Here is a 23768-nt window from a genome sequence, read left to right on the forward strand (position 1 = left end):
ATCATTGTTATTATAAAAGGTGAAGCCATTATTCCACACTAATAAATTCAGTAATTCGGCCTAAATGATTCAGTAACTAAATTCAGTCAAATGAAACAGCGTTTAGAAAGAATCCTAATTAGCATCCTACATCAGAAAAAGTGTGGCTTCCTACTGATTAAATGTATCTTGAGAACAAAATCGATAAAAATTACATGATTAAAAATATAAGGAATAAAGAATTCAAAGTGCCTTTATTTATACAAAAAAAAAATGCGATAATTAAAACAATAAACAAGAAAAGTGACAATTTATTTTATAGGCTATACTGGAGCCATTATAAAAACGTCCGAAATTGACCATAATCTTCTAATTACCTGGAATAAAGGCTTACCAACACAAAATAGATTCATCCATCTACCTTCTCATTATTCAACACACACATACAATAATAAACACATGCCTTATCTAGATATCTAAAAGCAACACTATTCAACACTTTATGTCAACTGCTATTCTGTTTTGACTAATTTCAAATTTTTTATTATTATCACATGATATGGATAGAGGTAAAAATGCTAACAAAAATATCAATCCTGCTGAAAACCAGAACGTATTATCACAATTATTTTTTCTGTAAGTAAACTTCAATTTATCAAATATGTTTATTTTTGACGTTAGAATTGTCATATTTTAAGAGTGATGTACATGACAGCTTTTGCGATTTGATTGGTTGGAATTTACACTTAATATATAATTTGGTAATCTAAGAAAACAGCTGATTTGCGTCAAAATGGTGACCGCGGAGTAAACAATCGATTTTCTCGTATATAAGTTTTTTTCGCAATGCGAGTTGTTATATATATATTTTTTTAATCTATGATGTCAAGTACTTTTTAGATATATTTCAATGTAACTAATAAGGTTGAAACTGTGTATTTTTGTATCTTTTTTTATAAGTCTGCTTTTAAGCCATTTACAAAATTTAAGGACACTTGTATTTATTTTGTGCTTAAATTACGAGTTTTTGGTGCATTAAATTCAAATGAAATAAACAAGATTTAACTATAAACTTGTAGATGTATTCTGGATGTTTAAAATTACACGTGTTTTATACCATGTGTACCTATTTGATTCAAACTAAATAGAATAATGCCGAGCATTAATTTCAAGATGTACTAAAGCATCTGCAACCGTTTTGCGTCTGATCAAACAGAAAATTTGGAATCGTTTGGTTTTCAAACTCATTTTACACCTAATACAACATAATAATGACCAAAAATCAACAAATCTGCACACAGAACATTACTACAAAAGCATTTGTTCACATTGGACATTAATTTTATTTATTTTATTATTTTTTTCTAAAAAAACAAGTTTTAAGTACTTAAATAGGAAAATATATTTTGTTATTAAACAAAATTAAACGTTTACTTTCTTTTTCCAGTTACATGTTTCCAATATTTAAAAAAACTTATCAGTACGATTTATCAGAAGATGACCTTTTTTTACCTTTAGAAGAACATGCTTCGAACATATTGGGATCACGCTTAGAAAAAATTTGGGACGAAGAATTCATCAAAAATAAAAAATTCTCGTTGCACAAAGCGTTATTCCGAATATTTGGTTTAAAGTTTGTGATATTTGGTATCATAAAATGTATAGATGAGGTTATGTTGATGTGAGTAGGTTATAACAATCTGAAATACAAATGAAAAGAAATATTTAACATTTCCTAACCACAAAAATTTCATTTACTTCAACTTTGTTCTTCTTAGACCCTTTGTTATGTATGTTGATGATGGTTTATTTGGATTTCAGATTTATTTAATATAAAATCAGTTTGAAATAGCGGGTAATATAAACGTTTCGACGTATTTTGTTCTTTATCAAAAGTAGGTCGAAACTTCAAAAATATGTTATTTCAAACTGATTTTATGTGAAATAGATCTAAAATCAAGATGAATCATCATTAAAAAAAATTTTATTTTAGTATTGTAATTCCCAAGTGTATCGGAAAGTTGGTATCATTTTTCGAAACAGCGCAGACTCGTATATCGAAAACGGAAGCTTACTATTACGCGGGAGGACTCGTTGTTTGTTTATTTACAGATTGTCTTATGGCACATCCTACTTACATGGGATTACAACACATCGCCATGAAAATAAGAATAGCTTGTAGTTCGTTAATTTTTCGAAAAATGATGAAATTTAACCGCAGCGCTTTGGTTAATACCACAGCTGGTCACCTGATTAATTTATTATCTAATGACGTCAGTAAATTTGACGAATCGTTCGTACTTGTGCACTACTCATGGATAGGACCGATACAAGTAGGCGTTGGAAGTTTTTTATTGTACAGGGAAATTGGAATAGGATTTATATACGGGGTGGTGTTTTTAATACTATTTGTTCCGTTTCAAAGTAAGTAGGGGAATTTATAATATGTATACGGGGTGTTATCGGAATTTTTTCAAGTTTGGTTAGCTAAAAGAACGTCCGTATTGCGACTGCGCACTGCTTTAATAACAGATGAAAGAGTACGATTAATGAATGAATTGATATCTGGTATTCAAGTCATTAAAATGTATTGTTGGGAAAAACCGTTCGAAAAATTTATATCGATGACGAGGGGGTAAGTAGGGTTAATTTGAGTCTTGAAATCACCTGTTTTACCGATAATATCTGACGTTTTTATTGGTTAATTGACTTTACTATAAGTAACTTTACCTCATCTTGTTAACTTTAATACCTAAATAAGCTAAATTCTATGTCAGATTGCAGCGAGACGGAAATCCTACTCTACCCTAAATTTATTCTATTTTTAGGAGAGAAATTAAATCAATATTACTACACTCATATATAATAGGAATAATTTATTCCTTTGAAATATTCATTTGTCGAACTTCGATATTCATAAGTGTCTTAAGTTATATTTTATTGGGTAGATACATTACTGCAGAAAAAGTGTTCGCAGTTACTGCGATCTACAATTGTCTCAGACCAACCATCACCATGTTGTTTTCCCTAAGTATTTCCGCTTTGGCGGAAATCAACGTATCCATCACGAGGATACACGAAGTTTTGAAAACCGACCGAGTTGATTACAACGAAATTAATTATTCCGATGGAAATATACAATCAAGCGGAGAAAGTGGTGTAAGGATACAATTTCAGGATGTCTGTGCCAAATGGGTGGAAGGAGACGTTGAAAATACGCTGAAAAATATTAATTTTCAAGTATCTTCAAATATGTTGGTTAGTAAGATATTTTTAAGACTAAAATAACAAGTATCTTTATTTTTTTGTTGTATTTACCATGAATTTTTATAGATTGATAAGTTTAATTTATTCATTGTCTATAAACATCCATTTTTTATTCAAGGGAATTGAATAAACAATCAACAGCTGACGTTAGCCCGCCATTTTTTTATTACATCCTGGCGCGCGTTGAGTATTTGTCATGTGAACTAAGTTTTAAAACGTTTATAGGCGTTTTACACAGTTGCCATGTTGTAATTTTTTTCCTGAGGTTAGAGTGAAACAATATTCTGAAGGCATATCCAATTTTACAGCTTCAATTTAATCAATATATTTTGATTAATAATAACTTATACAGAAATATAAAAAGTACAAAAATAAAAAATTGCACGATATTGACAACAATAAATCTTACAACGAAAATCAATTCGCACGGCTGCCAACGTCTAAATTCTAATTTTCCTGATACACGAGTTTGTATTTCACATACACTTTATATATTAGATTGACGTAATGTCAAAATTGCAAACTTAACGCAAACTTATTACTTCAAAATGACAATCTAATCAACTGCCTTCAGATAATACAGGTCTAAACTAAAAAGTAGTATATATATATATATATATATATATATATATATATATATATATATATATATATATATATTATAACTTAACAATAACAAATACGAGTGTTGATATATCACCGATATATTCTAGAAAATGGCTCCTTTTAGGTTGCAATCGTCGGACCTATCGGTAGTGGAAAAACCACCATTTTAAACACCATCTTAAAAGAGCTTCCAATCAAATCGGGCACATTGAAAATTATAGGAAACATATCGTACGCTCCACAAGAACCTTGGCTGTTCGCAGCTAGCGTGAAAGACAACATACTATTTGGAGAAGAATACGAAGAAGACCGTTACAAAACGGTTATAGACATCTGCGCTTTGGCGAAAGATCTTAACACACTTCCGCACGGCGACAGAACGTTGGTAGGGGAAAGAGGAAGAGCTTTAAGCGGCGGTCAAAAAGCTAGAATAAGTTTGGCGAGATGTGTTTATAAAAAAGCGGATATATACCTTCTCGATGATCCTTTATCTGCCGTTGATGCTACCCTTGGTAAACACCTATACGATCATTGCATTAAACTATTCCTATCAAATAAAACATGTCTGTTCGTTACGCATCAATTGCAATTTCTCAAAACTGTTGATAAGATAATAATCCTCAAAGATGGTACCATAGAAATGACGGGAAATTATGAGGAACTTATCAATAGTGGACGGGATTTCGCAGAGATGATTCAGGAGCTCCAAGAAGAAGATTTGGATGAGAAAAAAATTAAATCGAAACAATCCAGCTTCTTTATAGAAGATAATTGTTACAACGAAGAAGAAATTGTGGAAGGAGAGCACTTAGAAAAAGGAGGAATCGATTTAAATGTTTATATGGCTTACTTTAAAGCCGGCGGGAAAGCTTTCGACATGACGATGTTGATATTTCTATTTATTGCCTGTCAAATATTTGCTAATGGCGGCGAATATTTTTTAACATATTGGTAAGTATGATTGTAGAATGTAGAATGTTTTTTTAACTATTTTAATTACATTCGCAAAAAGAGTACGACAATACATATTCCATTAAGGGTAAATTAATTTTAACTCACCTTGTACTATAACACAAAACAGATTTTAATGTAGTAATACGTGACGTATATTTTCGGAAAGAACACTCACCGCCACCTATAAGCTAATAGCCGAAATTATTTTACAACAACAGATTACATTATTCAATCTATATAAAAATAATAACTAAATACTTAATATATGATTTTATTTGTCGTAGAGAATGAATACTCTAACAGCATTCTCATACATTATGAAATTAATTAATTTTTATGGAATATTGATTGTAAATAAATTTCCATATTAGTTATTGCTATTACAGATTAGAAAATTTTAATGACTAGCGACACCTACCAGTTGATAGTTATACTGTGCTCTGGCTGCTTCTAAATTCAAACCGAGTAATAACAGATTCCTTTATTCAATTTTTGTAAAAAAGAACATTTCTTTATAGTTATTATATAATTTTAAGTATTGTAGGAAAGAAATAAGTATATAACTACAATCCAACATTATGACAATAATTAATTCCTTTGAAATATTGATGTAAATCAATTTTGATAATTTTTATTTTTACTTAATATTTGAAATCAAAAGAGTAGTGACACCTACCATCCGATAGTTATACCACATCTAAATTAACAGATTCCTTTATTCTAATTATATAAAAATAGTCGTTTCTAAATAATTAATACATAATTTTATGTATCTTAGAGAATAAATAAGTACATAACGGTTCTTCTACATCGTAATGAGGATTGATACATTTGAAATTTTAATGTAAATTTTAATAATAGTTATTGCTATTACAAATAAAAATAAAAAAGACTAGCGACACCTATCAGCTAATAGTATTAGTTTCAAGCACTTCAGTTTCAAAGATTCGAAATGAATACTATGAGACTAAGTAATAATATAGTTTCAATTTAATTTTAGGGTGAATCTAGAACAAGAATACGTAATTAACAACAGAAAAACATCAAAAAATATAAACAGACTCATTGTAATTGTACATTATTCATTGATTACTCTAGGTACAATATTGGTAGCTGTAGTAAAATCCATATATTTCATGGCTTATTTCACTTTCGCTTCGAAAAATTTACACGATTCCATGTTTTCTCGTATACTTAACGCCCCTTTGAAGTTTTACCACAACAATCCCACGGGAAGAATTCTAAACAGATTTTCAAAAGATCTGGGAATTGTTGATGAATATTTACCTTCAGTGCTCATAGATGTCATTGAGGTAATTAATTTCAGCTCTAATCATCAGATAATTTAGAAAGTTATTTGATAATTTTAGATATCTCTTCAGGTTATCGGCGTCATAATCTTATCTTCGATAGCAGAACCGTACTTATTAATAGTTTCTGCTTTTTTAATTTTGGTTTTTAATCTAATAAGGATAATTTATATTAAAACAAGTAGGGCAGTTAAGAGAATTGAAGCTACGAGTAAGTTGTATTTAACTATAATGTTTCTTTACTAAGCTATTCTCTATATAAACGTCCATATTAGTCCTCAATACCATAAAAATATGATATAAAAAAATTCTCAGCATTCTCTATAGTTTCGCCATCTAGTGAGCAGTTTAGATTAAACTATCGGTAGAAATGATGATAAAAAAGGAATCAGCATAATAATTCCGTAAGCAGTTAACTAGATTTAACAGTTGGTATTGGTGAGGGTAAGGAAGGAATCTGCATAATGGCGTGATATAATTTTAAAAATCCTCTATTTTTCGATATAATCACTAGAATCTTTTGATTTTTAGCAAAAAGTCCAATGTTCAGTCATCTAACTGCTACTATTTACGGTTTAGATTCTATAAGGGCGTTTAAGGCAGAAAATATGTTAATACAACGATTCGACGACCTACAAGACATTCACAGTTCAGCTTGGTTCTTATACATAGCTGCCAGTAAATGTTTTTCCCTTTGGTTAGATCTCATCTGTCAATTTTTTATAATCGCGGTTATTTTTACACTGTTATTTTTCAATAAAGGTGAGTTTACTGAGAAAACATCAACGATTTTTCAGTATATATAATTACAGATATGTATGGGGGCGATATGGGTCTTATAATCACCCAATATTTAAGTCTCATGGGTTCTCTTCAATGGGGAATGCGTCAATGGACGGAATTAGAAACAAACATGATATCTGTCGAAAGAATATTACATTATACAGAACTGAATATTGAACCAATATTAAAAGAAAATCCCGAAGTTTCTGTAAATTGGCCGGAAAAAGGAGAAATAGAATTTAAACACGTATTTTTGAAATACGATTTTAAAGAATCCAACGTGCTAAGTGATTTAAATTTTTCGATAAAACCAGCTGAGAAAATTGGAATAGTAGGTCGTAGTGGTGCCGGGAAATCATCGATTATCATAGCTCTTTTTCACTTATATAATATCGAAGGGTCTATTTTAATAGATGGAGTGGATACTACAAAAATATCTTCAAATTTAGTTAGATCGAAAATATCTATTATACCTCAAGAACCAATACTGTTTTCAGGCGAGTATAAAAAAAATTTTTTGTAAATAAACGAGAAGTACGGCCCTGTTCGGTATTACAGATCGCGATTGTCATTCGTATGATACGTGATTGCGTTCACTTGTGATCTATATAAAACAATTACGAATCAATCTAAACAATAAAATAATTTTGTATTCAGCTAGCGTCCGACAAAATCTCGACCCGTTAAATAATCACACCGATGAAATTCTTTGGAACGCTCTAGAAGATGTAGGATTAAAAAATATTTTCAAAGAATCCGTTGACGGTCTGTATACTCGTATTTTTGAAGGAGGTAATAATTTCAGCGTCGGACAAAGGCAGTTGATATGTTTAGCAAGAGCACTTATCGAAAATAATAAAATACTCGTACTAGACGAAGCTACAGCTAATGTCGATCCGCTTACAGACGCCCTCATACAAGAAACCATTCGAAAGAAGTTTGCCCGTTGTACAGTTTTAACTATAGCACATCGGTAAATTTATATGATTAATTTGTCACTATTTTTTTAATTATTACTCTCATAATTATCTTATTTCAAAATTTTAATTTCTTTATTATAATAAAGCAACAATGCATCATCCCACCATTTTATTTGACTTAAATGTAGACGTTATTATTAATCTAACTTCAGGTTGTGCATTGTCAAGGTTGGTAAAGAATAGGTTGGTTTATCTACGCGTGACGTCATCCGTTTAAAATCGACGGACGACAACATCCGAATGGCACGGTTTTTGTAAATTAGTTCGGCTGTTTTTGAGAGAGATCTTCTAAAATATCTAATAGTACACAGGGTGTTCCTTCCAAATTTAATTATATTAGTTGTTTATGTGTGATTTTATTATGATTTATTACACCGAAAGGATTAATTTAACATATAAGGCATTGAGCTATTATCTTTCGTTTAAAATTTATATACTTTTACTAATTTATTTTTTTTTTCCTGTTTAAAACATCATCTTTACTACATTTCATTAAAAACCCTATTTTACAATAAAAAATCAACAAAAGAGTTTATCGGGCATCCTATTCTTTACTAACCTTGGTGCATTATAACTTAATATTTTGAAATATTTCTATCACTAACCTCACTATTACATCTGTCAACATTGTAGACTAATTTTTTTTTAGTTTATGAATATTGTTGATGTAAATTGTGATAAAATATAATCACAAATTTTAAATTTATTCATAATTTTTTAGTTAATACACACTTAGTTTATAATATTTCATATTATTTCTAATAACAATTTTAAGTGACAAGTAGCGACACCTATAAGTCGATAATTCACGTTTTCACAACTACTCGTAAATTCAAGGTGTCTAACGACAGGTCCGCACTCAGGAACTTTTTAGATAATTAGAATAATTTTTTTAAAAATATTTGAAAAATTATAGTTGTAAAAACGGGAAAGTATCATAAAATTATATTTGTGTTTCGTTGATTTTTTCGGTACATATTTAGATTGCACACTGTTATGGATTCTGATAGGATTCTTTTAATGAATAGTGGTATAGTCGAGGAATTTGATGAACCTTACATCTTATTACAATCTGAAAAAGGTGGTTTAAGACAATTAGTCGAAGCTACTGGACCAAAAAGTGCTAAATATCTAACAAAAATTGCTATAAAGGTATTTAGATTTACATAGAATATTTTTTCTGCAAATTATGTTATTTCTTTTAGAATCACGAGAAGAAAATGAGAGATGTATCTGACTTTTAGCACAATAATAATAATAATAATAAATATAAGAATAATTTCCTATTTGACTTTTTATTTTTCTAAAATTGAAATTAACATTTCGGAGCACGATAGAAGTCGCAGGAGAGAATTCGTGTTTATTCGAATATTTTTTAGCGATGTGGAAGTGAAATGATAAAAATAAATAAAACATTTTATCTATGGGGTGCTATAAATAAAATAAACAATACGATAAGTTTATAATATTGATAATTTATTGTTTATAATAAAAATATATTAATTACAAAATAAATAAAAAAATATATATAACAAAATGTCACACGTCACTTTCTTCTTCGACGCCTTCAGCTTGTTGTTCCGGTGTCCGTAAATCGATGGCGAATTTTTTTATGTGACGTTCGCCATTTTTTTGTTTAATTTTCCTGCCGTAATCTTGAAATACCGCCGCTAGGGCGTAAGTGATTTTCCTAGCTTCGTTTCTCGAATCACACAAAAAACTGTGACATTCGAAAGGTACCCCGTTATTAAGATTGTCATCAGTGACAACTATCATACTGAATACCCTCGTATATACGAGATCTTGTACGCCGTACGAAATGTTTTCAACGGAAAATTTCGTAGGTTCTTCTTTTATTTTTTTGGACGTTCTATCAACGAATTCGACTCCTTCTTCGGATACGTTGAAGATGACTATTGGAAGGATAACGTTCGGTGGCATGTTCCTTGCTTGCGATACTAAATTGTCAACTGGTTTTCGCGTGAATTTCATTCCCCATAGACCTTTCGAAGGATGACTACCTGAAACAGTAGAATCAAATTTTTGATAGATATTTTAAAAACTATCTACTGAAATATTCCATCTTCATATAAAATAAACATTTTTTTCAATCTTGTTTTTTGATAAATCAATTAATACGAAACAGTCGGTTTTTTTTAAATTTAATAAGCATATATAAATAGACGCACTCTGTATAATAGAATTTAATGAGTTAAACGAACCCAATCCGGCCCTGGTCATGCAAATGAAAACATCATGCACGATTCTTTTACGTTGAAATTATATAAGACTCGCCGGTACATTTTAGCTGTCGTTAACAAAAACTAATCATCTCCAAATATGTACAATTAACAAAAATTATAAATCAACAAAGTTTATTACCTCTTTTCCATTGCTTGTTAAAACGGAAATAACTAATAGCAAGTACAGAAATGGCGTTAAATTAATAAATAAATAAATTAATTTGCAAGTTATTTTGCTAATTATCAAGCGAATCGCAAAGTTTTTAAATAAGAATAGAATGACAGTTAGTATATATGGCGTCTAGCAACCTAAGCAGTATGGAGGGTGGAAGGCAAGGACATAAAGTATAGGTCGTTCTACTTCCAGTAACCCCACACAATTTTGTGACGTCCCAAATTACGACAAGCGAATAATCATCGTATGAAAGCTATCATATTGGTGATATTAACAAAATAATGGTTCCTGACGATATTATTATCATGTTGTTTGTTTACATTTTACTTTAAATTGAAGTAATGTCGTATAATTTATGACGTCAGAAGACAGTCTGACCGATTTGTTGAAGTAGGACGTCCTCTGTTTGTGGAAAAGTCCTTGGGTAGAATCGATTCGGAACTTCTGAAATTTAATAAACCGCGAACGATAATTTTTAAAATGCGCATGCGAGTTAATAATTAAATGATGGTTTCTTTCATATTTACAACGGTTCTAATATCTTTAAACAATGACCAAAGTGAGTAAATATGATGTCAATTATTTTAATTGAAATCTTAATTGATTGTCATTCAATTTTCGACCGGAAGTGAGTATTATTAACTGAAGTAGGTTATGGCACGTTATAAAATTGGCATGTAAGTACACAATACACAACTTGGTTTTAATCTAAGGATTGTTTTTGTTAGATAAGATACGGTTTTATCTAAATTATCAAATATTTTTATATCTATAAAACTCTCTCTTATATGATTAGATATTTTTAAAAATGACTCTATGATATAGACTATAAAGTATTGGAAAATATTTAACCAATTAACTGTTTTAACCTAACATATATTTGAATTAACTGCTACACTGAATTGCTACTTTGCCAGACTGGGGGGAGGGGGAAAATGTGTAACGTTTGATATATATTTCGTAATTACGAGGGTCATACGAAAATAATAAATACGAAGTTGTGGGTATACATTTTAGAATGTTCTACAATATGAGTTTTAATCAATAAGAAGTTTTTTTCTATGAATTTAAATAAATGAATAATAAAACAAGAGAGATAAAGACTAAGACGAAAGAAAGTTTATATCGAGTCAAAAGTCTCAAAAATGAATAATTGTTGATGGAAAAGTTTAACAGGGGTTTCATCATAGAAACATTTTCAATTCAAATGTATTAAAAATATATAGTTGATGAAATTTGTATGAAATTGGAAAATGTGCAATTTACATTAGTGCCATTTTTAACCTCAAAACTTAAGGGGAAAAATCCAAATACTATTTTGAAAAATTTGAGGAGACTTAAGTTTTTATAAGTTAAACATAACCCTACTTTTTATTTTTCATAATAGCTCTTTAGACGTAACGAAAAATACGTATAAAGGAAAATATCACTACAAAAAATCGACATTTGATAAGGATCATTTTTGTCTACTTTGAATAATTTTTGAAAATAAGGACACTCAAGAAAAAATGAAATAAAAATTAAAATTCAGTACTCTAATATTTAAAATTATGAGAAGAAAACACAAAATACCATTTTGTTTTAGGGGAAAATACAATAAAAACTGAATTTATTCTCAAACTACGAAAATGTGGATAAAAAAACGTTTCGACCACTCTTATTTTACTAATTTTCAAATTTTAGAGTAAAACAGAACTGTATTTATTTCAATTTCAACTGAAAACAATTCCTTTCTATGTTTTCTTTATCCACAACCGATTAGATCACTAGTTTTATAACACATTTCGATTCAATACTTAAATTACTTACCCAAATACTTGACGGTAAACTTTAATGGTAAATCACTAACAGATATCACAGTATCGTTGCTATCTCCCATCTTTATACTCAATTTTAAAAGATAAGTCAACAATGTGGGAAGTTGAAAATCGTATTAACACTCAAATAACTAAAATAAATTTAACGAATTGTTTATTGTAACATTTGACTAACTGAGTATAGCACATCCGGTTTTTTTTTTATTAAATTTATGGAAATGGTTCCGAACCAACGCACGTCGTTTCCTTTTAACTGGTATGCACCTGTTCCCGCTGTCAACTGATAGAATACATCTTATCTACCGTTTTAATATTCGATCGAGGTCTACCCTCCAGAGGCGTGCGCTCAAAAAAAAATCAAACAAATATATTTTTAGTTTTGTCAACTTTTTTACTTCTCACATCTTTTTATATGTTTTTCGGGATAAATCATCACCAAAAATATTAAATTATACCACAATTTTTTGTGATAATCGATTTACTCACAATTTATAAAAAATAGCACCGAATTTAGTAACGACAAATAATATAATAGATGGAGTAGTTGGACATGTTTATAAACATTTTTATTTTGTTACGAGGGGTGCTATATATGTATAAATTTTTTGATAGTTCTAGGTATAATTAATTTTTAAGGTATATAATACTTCTTATAGACTGATATTTTCGTGGGTTGGCATTAATTTTTTTTTTATAATATTGAGTTAAATTTTTGATCACTAATGAAAAACTGACATTCGAGATCGTTCTGGAATGTTGAAAATTTGAGTGGATGAAAAATATCTTCAAAAGTACGACTTTCAGGTACAAAATTAAACGGGAGAAAGTTTTTAATTGATTACAATATTTGATGTTTTAAATTATTTTTATTATTACGTCACCTTTTTCTTCTTCTTAATCTCACATTTTATTTATTCGGTTTGGACAAAGAATCGACGAATCCTTTTTTAAAAAAATCGTCTACTTCCGTTGTGTTTATCTCAAGTAATAATTCACAATAATAGAGATAACACGTCAGTACTAGGTTGCACAGTAAAATCAACTGTGATAATTTATTTTCCCGGTAAGTAGATTATGAAAAATGCTGCATTGTTTCAATCAATTTTTTGTTATGTTGAAGACACGCTTTGTTAAATTGCAATCTCGAAAACAATGAACAGTGAATCTGCCTCAATATGGTTAATAATTAATAAACATTAGTAAGATTTATAATTATCTCCCGCGCCATCTTTGGAGTAGTAATATCAAAATGAAATCGAAAAAGGTTTCGTAGAAACCACATTTCATTAGAAATTAAAATTTTTAACGTAAACCTCGATTCAATAGATCTTAAAGAAATATTTAAAGATTAGATGCTGAGTATGACAAAATAAAATAGTTAATAATATATATTTTCATCGCCCCCGTATATTAAATATTTCGTATCGTTCCTTCTATCTGCGCCAATGGAATAGATGAAAATATTCTGTTTTTATCGTTAAATTCACAGAAAATAACTTATGCTGATATATTTTCGACGCCCCTGTATATTAAAAATTTCATATCGTTACTCCTAGCTACGCCACTGGTTTAGATGAATATATTCTGTTTTTAATATTAAATTCACAGAAAATAACTTATGCTGATATATATTCGACGCCCCTGTATATTAAAAATTTCATATCGTTACTCCTAGCTACGCCACTGGTTTAGATGAATATATTCTGTTTTTAATATTAAATTCACAGAAAATAACTTATGTTGATATATATTCGACGCCCCTGTATATTAAAAATTTCATATCGTTACTCCTAGCTACGCCACTGGTTTAGATGAACATATTCTGTTTTTAATATTAAATTCACAGAAAATAACTTATACTGATATATTTTCGACGCCCCTGTATATTAAAAATTTCATATCGTTACTCCTAGCTACGCCACTGGTTTAGATGAATATATTCTGTTTTTAATATTAAATTCACAGAAAATAACTTATGCTGATATATATTCGACGCCCCTGTATATTAAAAATTTCATATCGTTACTCCTAGCTACGCCACTGGTTTAGATGAATATATTCTGTTTTTAATATTAAATTCACAGAAAATAACTTATATTGATATATATTCGACGCCCCTGTATATTAAAAATTTCATATCGTTACTCCTAGCTACGCCACTGGTTTAGATGAACATATTCTGTTTTTAATATTAAATTCACAGAAAATAACTTATACTGATATATTTTCGACGCCCCTGTATATTAAAAATTTCATATCGTTACTCCTAGCTACGCCACTGGTTTAGATGAATATATTCTGTTTTTAATATTAAATTCACAGAAAATAACTTATGCTGATATATATTCGACGCCCCTGTATATTAAAAATTTCATATCGTTACTCCTAGCTACGCCACTGGTATAGATGAACATATTCTGTTTTTAATATTAAATTCACAGAAAATAACTTATGCTGATATATATTCGACGCCCCTGTATATTAAAAATTTCATATCGTTACTCCTAGCTACGCCACTGGTTTAGATGAACATATTCTGTTTTTAATATTAAATTCACAGAAAATAACTTATGCTGATATATATTCGACGCCCCTGTATATTAAAAATTTCATAACGTTATTCCTAGCTACGCCACTGGTTTAGATGAACATATTCTGTTTTTAATATTAAATTCACAGAAAATAACTTATGCTGATATATATTCGACGCCCCTGTATATTAAAAATTTCATATCGTTACTCCTAGCTACGCCACTGGTTTAGATGAATATATTCTGTTTTTAATATTAAATTCACAGAAAATAACTTATGCTGATATATATTCGACGCCCCTGTATATTAAAAATTTCATATCGTTACTCCTAGCTACGCCACTGGTTTAGATGAATATATTCTGTTTTTAATATTAAATTCACAGAAAATAACTTATGTTGATATATATTCGACGCCCCTGTATATTAAAAATTTCATATCGTTACTCCTAGCTACGCCACTGGTTTAGATGAACATATTCTGTTTTTAATATTAAATTCACAGAAAATAACTTATGCTGATATATATTCGACGCCCCTGTATATTAAAAATTTCATATCGTTACTCCTAGCTACGCCACTGGTTTAGATGAATATATTCTGTTTTTAATATTAAATTCACAGAAAATAACTTATGCTGATATATATTCGACGCCCCTGTATATTAAAAATTTCATATCGTTACTCCTAGCTACGCCACTGGTTTAGATGAATATATTCTGTTTTTAATATTAAATTCACAGAAAATAACTTATGCTGATATATATTCGACGCTCCTTTATATTAAATATTTCGTATCGTTCCTTCTATCTGCGCCAATGGAATAAATGAAAATATTCTGTTTTTATCGTTAAATTCACAGAAAATAACTTATGCTGATATATATTCGACGCCCCTGTATATTAAAAATTTCATAACGTTACTCCTAGCTACGCCACTGGTTTAGATGAATATATTCTGTTTTTAATATTAAATTCACAGAAAATAACTTATATTGATATATATTCGACGCCCCTGTATATTAAAAATTTCATAACGTTATTCCTAGCTACGCCACTGGTTTAGATGAACATATTCTGTTTTTAATATTAAATTCACAGAAAATAACTTATGTTGATATATATTCGACGCCCCTGTATATTAAAAATTTCATATCGTTACTCCTAGCTACGCCACTGGTTTAGATGAACATATTCTGTTTTTAATATTAAATTCACAGAAAATAACTTATGCTGATATATATTCGACGCTCCTTTATATTAAATATTTCGTATCGTTCCTTCTATCTGCGCCAATGGAATAAATGAAAATATTCTGTTTTTATCGTTAAATTCACAGAAAATAACTTATGCTGATATATATTCGACGCCCCTGTATATTAAAAATTTCATAACGTTACTCCTAGCTACGCCACTGGTTTAGATGAATATATTCTGTTTTTAATATTAAATTCACAGAAAATAACTTATATTGATATATATTCGACGCCCCTGTATATTAAAAATTTCATATCGTTACTCCTAGCTACGCCACTGGTTTAGATGAACATATTCTGTTTTTAATATTAAATTCACAGAAAATAACTTATACTGATATATTTTCGACGCCCCTGTATATTAAAAATTTCATATCGTTACTCCTAGCTACGCCACTGGTTTAGATGAATATATTCTGTTTTTAATATTAAATTCACAGAAAATAACTTATGCTGATATATATTCGACGCCCCTGTATATTAAAGATTTCATATCGTTCTTCCTAGCTACGCCACTGGTATAGATGAACATATTCTGTTTTTAATATTAAATTCACAGAAAATAACTTATGCTGATATATATTCGACGCCCCTGTATATTAAAAATTTCATATCTTTCCTTCTATCTACGCCATTGGAATAGATGAATATATTCTGTTTTTATCGTTAAATTCACAGAAAATAACTTATGCTGATATATATTAGACGCCCCTGTATATTAAAAATTTCATATCGTTACTCCTAGCTACGCCACTGGTTTAGATGAATATATTCTGTTTTTAATATTAAATTCACAGAAAATAACTTATGCTGATATATATTCGACGCCCCTGTATATTAAAAATTTCATATCTTTCCTTCTATCTACGCCACTGGAATAGATGAATATATTGTTGTATCAACAGTTAATAACGTTTGCTTTCAAATTTTCGTATCCCCTGTAAACTGGACGTTTCTTATTGTTCATCGTACCTACGCCACTGGTATTTTTGATATTCCGTTTCTACTGACATCGAATATTTATTAACAATTATTTAAACAATGTAATTCTACAAGTACAACCTAACCCATAACTAATAATGTATATACTTTTTGAAAATTAAAGTAATAAAAATATATTTATATTTCTGAATGGCTTCCAGTCGCTAATTTTGTTGATTCGAACTATGTGTTCAGTTTGAGGTTTGGGTTCGGTTGAGAGTGTTGCTTGCCAAAGATTTTAGAAGGTCGCGTTAAAAAACTCAGTGTTTAATGACAACCGTTCGATTGGATTTTATACAAATCAGCCATTGGTTAAGTAAGTTATAGAAAATATTTATATAAAAATATCTAAATCAACTATTTATTTAATAATTATTATGTTATGTAAATTTATTACAAATGGCCGTCAACATCCGTTAACCTAACATTTGAATGAAAAACGACGCCAACTAGATTTATTCGACACAACCCTTTTTTCATTCGAATAGTGTATCAATATTTAATACCGGGGGAGATACAAAAGTAGTTAATAGTAACTATGTTTTTTTTCAAAAGTTTTTAGTTCTTGTTCACGAAAAATTATTTGGAAATATTTGTGATTAAAAACTAATTATTTTCACATCTTTTTAAACGATTTTTTGCTAAATATAACGATCAACCACATGGATGTTTACAAAACGTACTTGATGATATACGAGGCTTGTCACCGTGCCAAATTTGATTTGCTAATATTAAAACAAAAAAATTTGAACGAGTATAACAATGATTTCAAATTTTTTGTGGCGCTGTATGATATGATATGGTGTTTTCTATATTTCCACAAGTTTCTTTTAAAAATATCCCGCTTATTCTTCAATTCAATTTGAAAATCGTTATTAAAAGTTCTAATAAATTTCACGTTTAATGATACGAGGGGTTTCCAAAATATAGTTAATGAAGTGATAATGTTCAGTCAAGAATGACAAGATCGGAGTGAAATCGTCTGCAAAATGATGCCTTATTCCCTTATATAAATATTTCTGTATCAATCGGGTTGAGGTCGGGCGGCTGTGACGACCAAATCATCACTTTCAGTACATTCTTCTTCTCCAATTCTTTCAAATGCTGGGGATCGGCGTCATGCAGGAAGATTAATTTTTTAGCCCCATCTCTTGAAAATTTGTACAATTTTTATCAAGTCTCCGTCGTGTTTTAAATTCAGGATTACACGTGGATCCAACATTAGTTCTTCTCTAAGTTCCTAAAACCTCAAAACTTTGACTCATAACTTCATAAAATTGTTTCCCATTCTTCGTAAGTCCAATGTTCACATTCTTTAGTCAACTGCAAACTCTTAATTTTATTTTATTATCTCCTATTCATTGTAGAAGTACTAAAATACGGATCCCTAGATTCATCGATCTCAGATGCTATATCTGGGCTCATGAGTCGTCGATCACGTTCACTGTTCAATACAATACGTTTATTGTGGTTGTTCGAGACCGCACCGAACCTCACAAAGAGACGTCTTGGCCCAAAAAGTATCACTCCACTTGTATTTTTATTTACAGAATGTCCTCCATGACGGAATTCGCACTAATCAGTCACAGGGGCTTCAAATTTCTCATAACCAAGAACCCGTCTAACAACAATTTGGAGACTTTTATCAAAGAATTAAAAAAGAATAACGTCAAAATCGTCGTTAGAGTATGCGAACCGACGTACGATACCGAAGCTTTAAAAGGAGCGGGAATACAAGTTTGTAATTTGACCATTCCAGATGGTACTTGCCCGTCAGATAGTATCATACATGAGTTTTTCCTCATACTCAAGAGGCAGTTCTCCATTAATCCGGAATCCTGCATTGCCGTTCATTGTGTAGGAGGTAAGGGATCCAATCATTTCACTTGACTTGATATCTCTATTACACACAGAAACTTTTCAGACAACCCCCGTACGCCAAAGGATCGTAAATGATTAAAAATATATCTTATTCCTTCCTAATTCACCAATAATATTTAAGTTTATAATTTTAATATCAATGGAATTATCTTTTTGTTTGAAGGACTAGGCAGAGCTCCTGTGATGGTAGCTTTAGCTCTTATAGAGCTCGGATTCACTTACGAAGACGCCGTTTCCCTTATAAGGGAAAAAAGACGTGGTGCCATAAATTCTAAGCAACTAGAATTTCTTTCGAAATACAAACCGAAATCGAGATTAGGAAAAGATCAAAAAAAATGTGTTGTTCAGTGAATATATTTAGAAATTTTTTAAATTTCACTGCATTTATTTGTATACAGGATAAATGGTACAAAATTATTTGTATTTCGAAGCAGTTGAAACAATCATTCTAACAGTGTACGAAATAGTTTCGTCAATTTTTAGAAGAATAGGATAGAATATTATAAAATTAACGTATATAGTATTGGAAATAAATATTTTTTAAAAAATAATCGTTATTTTTCATTTACTTCATATTTAAATCACCTAACTATAAAAAAATATCCTTTTGCGATACAATAACATTTCGAAGTCACCCTGTAACATTGACCTTCAACGTAACCGTCTGCGATTTGAACTTATGAGAAACGAATTCCAATCAAAAATATGGAAGGGAGACTTAGCGTAAACATAACTGCCATTTTGATCTAACTTTCGGCGGCAAATTTAAAAATACATTAATTTATAAGCTTTAAACCTCACTTAAAATTGTTTTTGAAATACCTAGTGACAATATTAGAATAAGCAACAATTTAAAATAAAACAAAAAACTGGTCTTACAGACATGTATAGGTCTTTGTGGTCGTAAATCAACAAAACTTTCTTAGTTATAACTCGATATTATGCTTCTCACAAAGTACAACTGGCATTTTTACTTCAATCATTAACTTTATCAGTGTGTGAAATCTATTGTTGCTAGATTTTTACTAAAATTATTAGACAAATCAAAGAAAAAGGTATCTTTATATACAGGACTAATAACTTTCAGAATTGCACATTACTCACATACCTCTAGATTTGACCTTTTAACGTTTTTACACGTTTCCACTGCAAACGACATCGATCCCACTGGAAAATTGGAAAATGACAACTACAGTGTTCACTAACTGTCACTTATAAACTAAAACTGCGTAATTTGTGACTAAAGCTACGAAAACACGAACACTTGATACAGAAAATAATTTTTTACACCAAACGCACCTAATCATCTGTAACAAACACAACATCGTTACCAGTAGACAAATAATCATCACATCAACTTAAAATTATAAACCTTAATTGGTATTATTTATCTTAGTACTACGATGCCACACACATTTTGACACACCTACGCCATAATTTTATGACAGACACTTGAAAATGCTACAACTCATGCAAAAATCAAAATGGAGGCTCCACGGTGTCACTCGAAATTTGATTGTGTCCCTGTCATATTTCTGATTCTAATCTATATTCAACGGTTTTGGAACTAATTAGAACATTTTTCAAACCGGGATGAATAGAAAATACAACTATAACTTAACACAGTGAATAAAAAATAAAAAAAAATTTGACGGAACCCAACATCTGTAGAGTATATAGTTGGTCTATTTTACTCGTATCAAATCCCGCCATATCACACCTGATGATTGCGCTGTTGCCGTGTTTATTTTGCCATTATAATAGTTTACTTGATGTTCCATATTAATTTTTGCAATAATAAAATAAATTATCAAATATTCACATTGTTTATTTACAAAAAAAATAAATATGTTAAAAAAATCGTATAAATATTATTGCGTTCAATATAATGTAACTTATTATTTCTGTTGACGTTTATCGACGTAAGATGGAACCCTATACAAATCCTCGTTGATTCCATACAAACTTGGTGCGGCTGCGCAATCAACGTTGAACCACCAGTCGCATACTCTGGCGTATTGATTAAAAACTGTACCATTCGGACACAAAAAACTAAATTTTTGACCGTTAGGAAGACACCAGTGCCACACCTGTGAATTTAATATTAAATATTCACAAAATTATAGTAAAACGTTAAAATATATAAGGAAAATATGTAGAGTCTAGATAGGATAGACATTAACGATCAATAAGTCATTTCAAGTAACGTGATTTGAAACGTCGGCCATATTGTCGTGGCGGACAAAGATTCTATTTCAATTGTGTGTAGAGAATTCATTGTTTCGAGGGGTTTTTATATAGAAATGAATAACTTTGACTGAAAAAATTAAAATTAAATACTACTACTAATGATAATTTTAATGTAAATAATTCAATATTTGTCCCCCAAGACAATAGTGCAGCTGGATGTGACGTCATTCCGAAATGACATATAGTTATCAATTCGACAAATGAAAAGACAATTTACTTGACACTGAGCTTCCGGATCGCTGTAATAACCTGGTAATTTTTGGTCACATCTGAAGGTTAATCCTTGTGGTATTTCATGATATATAGGATAATCTTGTCCAGGTATATAACCATCTATTTGCTGAAAAAATAAAATAATGAAAGTAAACTTTCTGAACACACCCCGTATGTTAAAAGTAAATCAATTTATGTAATATTTGTCGAAATTTATTCAGTATTCTCATGCAATTCTCAATTGAATGGCTAATCTACTTATAAAATATAAATACAGAAAAATTTAGTGAATACTAGGTCGTGTTCCTATTTTCATTTTTCCCAGAGAAGATGCGATCATCATAATTATTACGATTGCACTAGTTAAGTTATGTATACAAGCTTTTACACATTATTATTTTCGAATTATAATGAGTTATATTGTAATAATAATTCACAAAAAGATGATGTAAAACATTTTCACGAGATTTATAACGTAAACTTCACAATATTTTAATTGAAATCTTACCAAAAACATGATCTCCAATAAAAGATATCAGTAACAATACGACGTTGCCAAACTTTGGAAATAATAATAAGATTATCTAGATGTAAAACAACTAAGTTATGATTTGTCAATTGACAAATAGTGTATGTACAAAATAAAATATACAGTGTATCACCAAAAATATACTGTTTTTTATATATAGAATTAAGAATTACATAATTAATTTTTAAATAGCTGAAACGTTTTGTAATATCAGTCGACATTATCTACCTAGCATTACCAGATTCAAACAATTATTTACGGGGACTCAACAAAATTTAGGGGAACCTTTTTTGAGTTGGTTTTGGTAGAGTTTTAAAATAAGAAAAGAAAAGAGAATTGGAAGAAGAATATAAATGTTTATACTGTTACTATAAACTAGTGGAAGAGAAAAACCTAAAACAAATTATTGAATGTAGTATATATACAAGAATTTAGAAAAATAAGACATAGAATATGCAGAGAATTCTTATTCACATTACATAAAGTGTTAAGGTTTGTTTAAAACTATTTAAATCGTGCAACGCCGCATAGTTAAGATGAAGTTTTTTGTCTCTCTCATTTGGTCGTTTCTTCGTGTTTTTATTTCCTTTTTTGTTTATCAACAGACTTTGAAAAAACATTCTGTGTTATATTAAGAATTTTAGTTTTTAATTCGAATCGACAATAAAAGACGAAACGGCATTAATTACATGCGGAAATTGTTAACTTGTTAAAATTATAAAACTATATTTGAATAAATCTTGTTCAACACAAATAGTTTCTATACAAATTATGAGATTAACTATTTATACATTTTTATATTCAATCAAATTTTTTTCACCTATTACAAATTTTCCGAGGTGATGATTGCGTTATCACTATATCAATAAAACAACGTATTTTTTATTTGTTTTACGAACATAAATAATAGTTTGTAAATTGGGACGAGCAACAGAGTGTGAATCCTGCTTTTTTGCATACGTCGGAGATTAGTAAATGTAACAATAGTTTGGCAATGATCAGAAAATGAAATCGGATGTTGGTTTTATATCGAATCTCGTCTTCTATATCCGGCGGTATTGTTTGATGACACTTGTATAACATCCGGTGTAATGATTTGGTAAAAATGGTCCATTCAGATTATTGTTGCGTAAACACTAGGCTCAATTTGAGTCTTCTACACTTAATTATGTTAATAATGCAAATAAAAATATTCCTTCACCTTTTCAAATAAAGAAATTACGCAATGTTAGTTTTGTTTTACAAAGCTATATCTTGAATTCCCTCAATATTTATAAAAAAACCAATACTGCTATTAACAATAATTTATAGAGATTCAATATGCTTTTACAACAATTAAATCAATATCATATTACAAAGAATTATTAAAATCTAGAAGCAAATAAATCATAAATCCGGCAACACAGCAATTCATTATTCATAAAATTCTCCGATATCTACCCCGTCGGTGTTGTAAGTTTTTTTTTCGATTTCTCCATAACCTATTAAACTTAAACAAATAGCCGGCGACGAAAAATATAGCGACTTTCTTTATAAATTGATATTCACAAATAAAAACTACAATTAACCCAACATCTCCAGATTGTCATAGATCTTCAAAAAGATTTGTTGATTGATCAAACATATTTTGGAAAGTAATGTCATTTGAGACTCGTACAGAGTCGAATTCCTACGATTGCATATTTCTAGCATCTAATAATATTATTCAAAAATCACAGTTAGCAAGGACTATAGCTATAGATTATTCAAATGAATTCAACAGGTAGATCTAAAGGATGTTTTAAAAATATTATTTAGGTATCTTGTACTTGTCCCAATTAACGTAGAAAGAACCAACCACCAATATTTAATAACTATTTTATTTGTCTATGATCCCATACACATCATCATGCGTCTTATAGTGCGTCAACCACTTGTGTTGTTATGGGTTCTGTGCCCTCTGTTATCGAATTTGTGTGTTAACTATTTTTAGATGATTATTAAATTTTGTATATATCTTAAAATTTTAGAAGAA

The 23768-nt window shown here is 29.7% G+C and overlaps 5 protein-coding genes across 5 annotated transcripts; 3 read left to right on the top strand and 2 right to left on the bottom strand.

The window, feature by feature from the left end:
• Positions 1-538: 538 nt before the first annotated feature.
• On the top strand, positions 539-4509 carry LOC130441736 (probable multidrug resistance-associated protein lethal(2)03659). Its single transcript, XM_056775519.1, has 7 exons — positions 539-615; positions 1427-1660; positions 1973-2403; positions 2458-2614; positions 2928-3237; positions 3977-4364; positions 4463-4509. The coding sequence occupies exons 1-7, from the start codon at positions 539-541 to the stop codon at positions 4507-4509; spliced, it is 1644 nt and encodes a 547-aa protein (XP_056631497.1).
• Positions 4510-6749: 2240 nt separating this feature from the next.
• Positions 6750-9163, top strand: LOC130441546 (probable multidrug resistance-associated protein lethal(2)03659). Its single transcript, XM_056775272.1, has 5 exons — positions 6750-6878; positions 6929-7400; positions 7561-7872; positions 8863-9031; positions 9085-9163. Exons 2-5 carry the CDS (start codon positions 6931-6933, stop codon positions 9121-9123), a joined length of 990 nt encoding a protein of 329 aa, XP_056631250.1. The 5' UTR covers positions 6750-6878; positions 6929-6930; the 3' UTR covers positions 9124-9163.
• A 173-nt stretch (positions 9164-9336) lies between these two features.
• LOC130441488 (low density lipoprotein receptor adapter protein 1-A) lies at positions 9337-12396 on the bottom strand. Its single transcript, XM_056775197.1, has 2 exons — positions 12107-12396; positions 9337-9900 (listed from the first exon to the last, which is right to left on the bottom strand). Exons 1-2 carry the CDS (start codon positions 12174-12176, stop codon positions 9419-9421), a joined length of 552 nt encoding a protein of 183 aa, XP_056631175.1. The 5' UTR covers positions 12177-12396; the 3' UTR covers positions 9337-9418.
• Positions 12397-17040: 4644 nt separating this feature from the next.
• Positions 17041-19313, top strand: LOC130441343 (PRL-1 phosphatase-like). Its single transcript, XM_056774969.1, has 3 exons — positions 17041-17197; positions 18432-18745; positions 18926-19313. The coding sequence occupies exons 2-3, from the start codon at positions 18433-18435 to the stop codon at positions 19111-19113; spliced, it is 501 nt and encodes a 166-aa protein (XP_056630947.1). The 5' UTR covers positions 17041-17197; position 18432; the 3' UTR covers positions 19114-19313.
• A 1333-nt stretch (positions 19314-20646) lies between these two features.
• Positions 20647-21742, bottom strand: LOC130441737 (U-scoloptoxin(01)-Cw1a-like). The gene is made up of 3 exons (XM_056775520.1): positions 21734-21742; positions 21230-21352; positions 20647-20852 (listed from the first exon to the last, which is right to left on the bottom strand). The coding sequence occupies exons 1-3, from the start codon at positions 21740-21742 to the stop codon at positions 20661-20663; spliced, it is 324 nt and encodes a 107-aa protein (XP_056631498.1). The 3' UTR covers positions 20647-20660.
• Between the last annotated feature and the right edge of the window lie 2026 nt (positions 21743-23768).

The sequence above is a fragment of the Diorhabda sublineata genome, chromosome 3, assembly GCF_026230105.1.
Source record: "Diorhabda sublineata isolate icDioSubl1.1 chromosome 3, icDioSubl1.1, whole genome shotgun sequence".
Taxonomy (NCBI): Eukaryota; Metazoa; Arthropoda; class Insecta; order Coleoptera; family Chrysomelidae; genus Diorhabda; species Diorhabda sublineata.